The sequence below is a fragment of the Pundamilia nyererei genome, unplaced genomic scaffold (genome assembly GCF_000239375.1).
Source record: "Pundamilia nyererei isolate P.nyererei 1_Seehausen unplaced genomic scaffold, PunNye1.0 scaffold00335, whole genome shotgun sequence".
NCBI classification, from domain to species: domain Eukaryota; kingdom Metazoa; phylum Chordata; class Actinopteri; order Cichliformes; family Cichlidae; genus Pundamilia; species Pundamilia nyererei.
Window position 1 is genome coordinate 183,322 of NW_005187736.1, and position 8,495 is coordinate 191,816.

General features: G+C 40.0%; 1 protein-coding gene across 1 annotated transcript in view; it reads right to left on the reverse strand.

Annotated features, from left to right (window-relative positions):
• Positions 1 to 270: 270 nt before the first annotated feature.
• pkn3 (protein kinase N3) overlaps positions 271 to 8,495 on the reverse strand; it is a 27,827-nt gene continuing 19,602 nt past the window's right edge. The window contains exons 12-21 of the mRNA XM_005751958.1: positions 8,097 to 8,187; positions 7,515 to 7,576; positions 7,029 to 7,098; positions 6,653 to 6,744; positions 3,787 to 3,963; positions 3,643 to 3,705; positions 3,470 to 3,546; positions 3,075 to 3,217; positions 590 to 697; positions 271 to 372 (exon numbers count right to left, since the gene is read on the reverse strand). Of these exons, the coding sequence (XP_005752015.1) occupies positions 271 to 372; positions 590 to 697; positions 3,075 to 3,217; positions 3,470 to 3,546; positions 3,643 to 3,705; positions 3,787 to 3,963; positions 6,653 to 6,744; positions 7,029 to 7,098; positions 7,515 to 7,576; positions 8,097 to 8,187 (985 nt within the window). The remainder of the gene's footprint in view (positions 373 to 589; positions 698 to 3,074; positions 3,218 to 3,469; positions 3,547 to 3,642; positions 3,706 to 3,786; positions 3,964 to 6,652; positions 6,745 to 7,028; positions 7,099 to 7,514; positions 7,577 to 8,096; positions 8,188 to 8,495) is intronic.

Here is an 8,495-nt window from a genome sequence, read left to right on the forward strand (position 1 = left end):
TTCCACTAATGTGGTTAGCTGACTCTGGACTTCTGCTTAAAAAGCAGTTAAAACCTTTTTCTTTAACCTGACAAGTCTTTGTTGAGACTACGGTCTTAACCTGATTTTGTATTGGAACTGCGGTATTTAATTTTCTCATATCTTTTGTTCCGTTTACTTGTGCAGCTCTTTGTGATTCCTTACTTTTCAGATGTTTTTACTCAGCACCTGCCCTTCCACTATTTCATCTCATACTCGTACCGGGTACTTCAGTGACTTCAGTTGAAGCAGCTACAATAACTGGACACTGACCTCATAAAATTTGTGCCTTTTGATCTCCAAGGCATCCTCTTCTCCTGCTCCCAGTCTCAACTCAGGATTTTTCTGCAGCAGCTGAAACACAGGCGGGAGAAAGAAGGTGATGTAGTAGCCTAGGTCAACAGCATTTAGAATATTCAGATCATATAAATAGAATTCAAATGTGCTGATAAGCTCAACAGACAGTTTAGATTTTGAGCACTACTTCATTATTAAAAGTGTGAATAAAACTGAAGAGGTCATAAAATGTTCCTCATCTGGAGAATTCAGTTTCCTTAGTCTGGGAGCCAACCTTCTGAATGAGGGATGCAGAGTTAGGAGAAAGGAGGCGGGGGTAGCGCACATCATCATTGACAATGCTATCAAACACTTCTTCCTCATCGTCGCCGGGGAAAGGAGACTGAAAGAAAGAACAGAGCTGTAGTAACTTCATATTGTTCTTGACATTATTTAAGGATATAATTCAGGCATATGCTCCAATGCCTTGTGCCAAACAGCTACCTGAACTCTGCTCACACAGAAGTGTTTTTACATCTTCACTGGGTACGCCTCTTGACTCCTCTGAGCCAAGCATTCCTTTAACCTTAACTATTAATTCGTGTGAATGCTGATTAGGCATTCGGACTGGCAGTAGTAAAACCATTACTTAAAGAGCCATCACTTGACCTGAGTGTCTTTCCTTTTATCTCAAAAATTCCTGAAGGAGTGGTGGTAAACAGCTAACTTATCATCTGCAAAGGAAAGGTTTTTTTGAAGAGTTTCAGAGCCCATCACAGCACAGAAACAGCTTTAGTGAAGGTTACAAATGATCTTCTTATGGCCTCTGACAGTGGACTCATCTCTGTGCTTGTCCTGCTAGACCTCAGTGCAGCGTTCGATACTGTTGACCATAATATCCTATTAGAGCGATTAGAGCATGCTGTATTACAGATACTGCGCTGCAGTGGTTTGCATCATATCTAATAGATTCCAGTTTGTTCATGTAAATGGAGAGTCCTCTTTCCACACTGAGGTTATTTATGGAGTTCCATGGGGTTCTTTGATAGTAACACTGTGAGAAATCTTGGAGTCGTTTTTTGACCAGGACATGTCCTTCAATGCACATATTAAACAAATATGTAGGACTGCTTTATTCCATTTGCGCAAAATCTCTAAAATTAGAAATATCCTGTCTCAGACTGACACTGAAAAACCAGTTCATGCATTTATTATTTGTAGGCTGGACTACTGTAATTCACTATCATCAGGAGGTCCTTCAGTTAATCCAAAATGCTGCAGCAAGAGTACTGACAGGGATTAGAAAGAGAGCATATTTCTGCTACCTTGGCTTCTCTTCATTGGCTTCCTGTTAAATTCAGAATCTAATTCAAAATCCTTCCCCTCACATACAAGGTCTTAAATAATCAGGCCCCATCTTATCTTAATGACCCCAACAGGGCACTTCGACCTCAGACTGCAGGCTTACTTGTAGTTCCTAGGATATTTAAAAGTAGTATGGGAGGTAGAGCCTTCAGCGTTCAGGTGACAGACAACCTCTCTACTTTTAAGATTAGGCTTAAGACTTTCCTTTTTGACAAAGGTTACAGTTAGGGCTGGATCAGGTGACCCTGAATCCACCCTTAGTAATGCTCCTTTTTTCATCCCTTTTCACTTACCATGTATTTATACACCACACTGCATCTAATAGTTGGGTATTATTTATCTCTGACTCTTCTCCATGGCATGTCTTTTGTCCTGTCTTCCTCCCCTTAACCCAACCAGTTGCAGCACATTGCTGGCCCTCCCTAAGCCTGGTTCTGCAGAGGGTTTCTTTCTGTTAAAGGGACTTTTTCCTTTCCACTGTCACCAAAGTGGCTGCTCATTGGGGGTCACCTGATTGTTGGGATTTGGTTAAGCCTTCGTAACACTTTGAATTCAAGTTGATTTTTTTTTTCATGCGAATATCCAATATGGTGGTGTAGAGAGGCAAAACTATGAATAGTACCCTTGTCCAACAAAGTACAGACTGTAATTATATAAACATTTGTATATACAAATGGTTGTTAGTTGTCCATAAACAGTCCAGCATTCACTTCTTTTCAGATTTTTTTTTTCTTTTACTTAGCACCAAATCACAAGAGTTGCCTCAAGGCGCTTTATATTGTAAGGTCAAGACCCTACAATAATAATTCATGTTTGGTCTAAATAGACTGGTTCTTATATAGCACCTTTTTCTCTACTTTAATGTCCTCATTCATCCATTTATATAAGAACTTTCTCTTTGCCAAAATGCTTTCTATCAACACACACTCATGTTCCCAGCTGGGATCATCCCACCAACCTTCCAATTAGTAGATGACCTGGTTTACCTCCAGACCTAAAGCCAAAGTCATATTTAGACACCCCATGTCTAAACATGACTTTATCCTATCTCTGAAACATGGTTTTAATATAGGAATTTTGGTTTGTCTGAGCTGGGATGATTTTTCAACATTAATAGAGCATTGAATTTAGCATTTTGGCAGCAAAGTCTAACAGGAAAAGCTAATTGAACTAACAAAGCATTTCATATGAGGAAATGTGAGGTAACATCAGTGTTTAAGCTCTTCTGTATGGAGGAATGAGTAAAGATTACTTTAAAGTAATGCAGTGATCAAGAATGAATGGAAATGTGTAGGAAGGTCTACACCAGACACTGAAGGTGAAGGTGGACATTGCCCCAAAAAATTCAAACCTTTTTCTTCCTGCAACCTTATGACACGGTGCATCTTTATATACAGTCTATGGCTTACACTGACCTCCCCCACCAGCATCTCATAGACGAGGACCCCCAGCCCCCACCAGTCCACACTGCGGGTGTAATTGCTGTCTGTCAGCACCTCTGGAGCCAGGAACTCCGGTGTGCCACAAAAAGTTGATGTGCGATCCCCGTGGCCCATTTCTATGCACAGTAAAGTGTCACAGAGTGACAACAGGGATTGATTACATACTTGTTTAGTTGGTACTTTTCATGCATATAAGTGTGAGTGATTAATTACAAACTATCCATGTACATTCATAGCCTTTGACACAAACACTATACAGTTCTGAAATCTGGCAAAACACAAAATCTAAAGCTTTGACTTTCTGCACTGAAGATACAGAGACCACAGTTTGATTTTTCAACAAAAAAATAAAATAGAAATCTATTTACCTTCTTTGCACAAGCCAAAATCTGCTATCCTTACAAAGCCATCTGCGTCCATCAACAGATTGTCCAGCTTCAGGTCTCTGAATGACACAAACAGAAAAAATGATGCCTCATGCTCCTGACATGCAGCTCATAGTTACGAGGACATAGTAATAAATTGCCTTGAAAGGACTCACCTGTAAACTATTTTGTTTTTGTGGAGAAACTCTAGACCCAGAAGCACACACGAGGAGAAAAACCTAAAAATCAGAGAAGTGGTAGAAATAACAGCACTATCCTGGATTGTAGCGGCAGGTTTTACAGAAAAAACATGAGCTCACCGAGCCTGACTCTCATTGAAGATGCTGTTGTGAATGTGCGTCATGAGGTCTCCTCCGGGCGAGTAGGCCATCACAAAGCACACGTGGTCTGCAGTCTGGAAACAGCCGTACAGGTTCACCAAGAATGGATGACGAGAGGAGTTGATCACTTCAAAGATCCTCTTTTCACACATGAGGCTGAACATGACCACACAGATACAGTGGTAGAAGTGACATATTAAGACCCATCATCTCCTTCCAACAGTCTTAACTCTATTCAGACCCTTGCAGTTCAATCTTTAGATGTCACAGGTCAGAGTAATCATCGTCATACTGATATATGGTAATTAAAGATGGGGACAGAAATATGCAGATGTGAAGCGCTCCCAAATACTGTGCACCTTTTTGTGTCGGCTGGCTATTGAGCTACAAAAACAACAACACAACCCCCACCTCCATCCATCTTCCTCACCAAACGTGAGATTCCTCTTAAACAAAATGGGAGGAGCTGCAATCAGAGATTTACTACAGCCGGGACGGGACACTAGACCATGTGTACAGTAACATTAAATGGGCCTACAGAGCAACACCCCTCCCCCGCCTAGTACAATCTGACCTGCTCTCTTTGCTCCTTATCCCTACCTACATCCACCTCAGTCCTCCAAGCACTTGGGTCATTAAAACATGGCCAGATGACACTCGCCTCCAGCTACAGGACTGTTTTGATCTAACAGCCTGTTCCATCTTCGAACAGCGGGACCTGGAAACCTGCACTCACTCTGTCCTTTTCTGTATTAAGTGTCGTGTGGCGAATGTGATAATGACTAAAACCCATCTGTTTTTCATAACCGAAAACCCTGGATGATGGGTAAAGTACCAGCACGGATCAGAACTCGTAACTCAGCCTTCAGGCTGAGGGACAGTTCCATGTACAGCGCTCCCACAGCCAACCTGAGGAAGGTATCCAACAGGCCAAGGAGGCCTACAGGAGGAGGACAGACGGCTTCCTCACTGATAACAACCCCCACCAGGTGTGGAGACCTCCAAGCCCTCACCAACTACAAAGGCCTTTTTACCAGGATTTTGATGAAGGTTTTGCTGTCAACCTCGATTAAGCTAATTGTGCGATAAGAGCCACACTTGTCAGGGGGTTTTATCCTTTTTAAGGATCAATGACATATTTGCTGTATACAATGACCTTGGGAGGGAGCCTGTCATTGCTGAGTGGAGATACATATTTGAGAGAGGCACTTTTAGACAGTCCTAAATTATCTTATAAAATTCAGGTCCTTATCCATTCAGTCAAGGAGCTTTTCCATTCTGTAAAGCATTAATTACTTTTACATCTCCTTTTACTCTTTTACAACAGAACCAGGGTCGGCTGTGACTACCTGGGGGTGAGGGCAAGAGAGGCGAGCAAAGAGACACTGAAAAAAACAAACTGGGAGAAAGGGATGACGTTCCAGCATGCAGGAACACTCATTAAAATTATAATTTGTATTTATTTGATAAATCTTTTTGTCTGTTCTTCATCTAACTCAACAGCTGTTCACCTAATCTGCAAATGGTGGGTGCATGCAAAGTCTGATGCTGTGTGGTTGAGCAGTTCTCACATTTTGCCTTTTACCTAAAAGTTGTTCTCTAGAGAGACTGTTCCATTCTGTGCAGGAGGAGGGACACACATACACAAGCATGTTTGTTTGGCTCTCTTTGTGTGTGCATTAATTTACATTAATGCATTCCCAAGATTCCTACACCTGCATTTAACCATTGCAGAGATTTACTCAAACTCTAAAGTAAAGTAACTTTAAACCCTGAAACTGCGCTTTGAAGGATAACTTTTAACAGAATTTCACTGCACCGATAGTCTAAAACTCACTTTATTATTTTCTCTTTCATTCCCTGCCACAACTGGCATCCATCACTCACTCACTCGTGTAATTTAGATGAGAAAGCTAAACCCTATATTCTGCCCAGCCAAGTTTGTAATGGGCACAATCACTGAATCAGCCTTTAGCTGGCTTCTTTTCAAAACAATAACTTTGACTGTCTTGTGAAGGCATCTGTACACTGTAACTACAAAATATAACCTGGGTTACACAGGCACTAGTTTTATTCATGAACAGCCCTTAACTGATTTTTTTTTTTTTTTTACTTTTAAAGAGGGAGGAACAGAGGACGATGTAGAGTGGAGGAAGATGCATACAGGTCGATTAGATGCAATCTGAAAGAGATGGGAGACTTCAGTTGATCCAAAATGCTGCAGCAAGAGTACTGACACGGACTGGAAAGAGAGCGTATTTCATCCATACTGGCTCCCTGTTAAATCCTCCTAATATATTAAAAAGTAGAACAGGAGGCAGAGCCTTCAGTTTTCAGGCCCCTCTTCTATGGAACCAGCTCCCAGTTTAGATTCAGGAGACAGACACTATCTCTACTGTTAAGATCACGCTTCTAACTTTCCTTTTTGATAAAGCATATAGTTAGGGCTGGATCAGGTGACCCTCAATCCTCACTTAGTTATGCTGCAATAGGCGTAGACTGCTGGGGGATTCCCATGATGCACTGAGCGTTTCCTCTTCACTTACTATGTGTTTATACACCTCTCTGCATTTAATCATTAGTAATTATTATTATTATCTCTGGCTCTTTTACACAGCATGTCTTTTGTCCCGTCTCCCTTCCTTCATCCCCAACCAGTTTTCAAAGGACAAGGTCAGCAAAGAAAAAATGGAATAGCTAAGGACATAAAGAACGTAGACATGCATATAGGGAGACTAGGTGTGGAAAAGAAAAGGTTTAATTTCATCAAGCACTGGGAACATGTTCCAAGACACCATCCACTAGAGTCAAAGCATTTTGGAGAAGACGAGATGAGATTACATACCTGTCAACTTCATCACGTGTCACAATATCACCTTTCTTCAGGGCTTTGATGGCATACATTTTACCTGACCTCTTATACTCTGCTAGCAGCACCTTGCATCAAATACAAGAAACAGAAGTAATGTGGCTTAGTAGATGCACACATGGTATAAATTAGAAAATCCTAGGTGTCTTCCTTCTTGATTTATCGGAGTTACAGGATTTTCATAAAAACTTGATCTCTGACCTTAGCTTTGAGGTCAAGGTCACTGAGATTTGAATTCAGATTTGCAATCACTACATTGCAATAGTTGCATATAAATTGTATTTCATGTTTAATGAAATGTTGCAGTCCCACTGTTGCCTTACAAATATAGGAAAGTAAGTTTAATGTATACCTTTCCAAAGTGACCTCTCCCTAAGACTGAAATACACTTGAAGTCTTCTATTTGAAGCCCTTTATCCTTCCTGCATGAGGATACAAAAGTGCACATGTTTATGTCCTGAAAGATTCCTTCATTGATTTCAGAGAAAAAAAAAAAGAATAAATAAAAATCAGTGTCTTTGTTACCAGAAACTAGAGAAGCAAACTTCAAACATTTATGTTACTGAGACGTGAACCTTCCGTTTGGATCCCAAACGAACATCTTCAAATATTTCATCTACACAGAATATCTACACATATCGACACAGAACCTTTAGATGTATATTACTTTAGAACTGGAACCACAGGAAGTTAAGTGTGGTTTATTTTTACTTATCCTATTTCACAGAAGGAAATAAAATCTTGGGTTGGTGATCTGGAGTACCCAAAAACTGTCTAATCAAACCAAACAAATTCACAAACATAATAAAAAAATAAAAAATAAATCAGTATGACTTACAGTGTAGGTGGAAGAACAGACGGTTGTCTCTTTGGCTTTGGGCTCTTGTTCTCATTGGAAGACTGTTTTTTTCAGCAAAACAGAAAATAGATGAACTGACAGAAAGTGAATCCGCACAGAAAAACGAGCAGTATGCGAGCCAAAGCTGTAAATTCCCTCCACACCATCCATGAATTCAAAAGAGAGGACTGATCCCAACCCAGATTACTTTAGGATACTTTCTAGAAAACATTATGATAATACGTTTCAGTTTTTATTACTTCAATTTGATATCTATTTGTAAAGATATGACGCCAAAGTTCAGATTTTGTCCTCTCTCACAATACTAAATATTGTTTCCATAAATTCCTGGATCCAGAACTGGATTAACTCCAAAAGGTTGTCACATCTGAATTGAACCATGCACCAGTACTGTAACCATTTTCATTCAAATCATCCATAACTTTTTGAATATTCCTGGTAACAAACTGGACTAATCAGTTGCCTCCTCGGACCATAGATGATTAGTTTAGTTATTTTGTTAAACACGTTACAAATGCATCTAGTGTTTGTATTCATTTGTCACGCAGACGGGAAGCTTACCAGTGGGGAGTTTTTACTGTTCTTTCTTATGGAATGTGGAGATCTGCCTGGTGGTTCTTCAGCAAAATTCAGACTCATTACTTCAGGTTCTCTTAAATAAACCAGAACAAAATATAGTTTATTACACTGTACCATTCTGCAGTTATTGTCTTGAATTAAGAAACTGACAAATAAATCATTAAAAATGATACAAACTTCAATAAACAAAAAGGGCGAGCCATTAGAAAAAAGAAAAATATTAAATATAAAAAAAAATATTAAATTTGTCTCATATTAATACAACAGAAATCAGATCAAACCCGAAAACAGGTCTATATTACAAGCGGTACTTAATCTAAAGTAGACCCATCTCCGTCTGTGTGGAGCCTGCATGCTCCCCATGTGTCTGTGAGGGCTTCC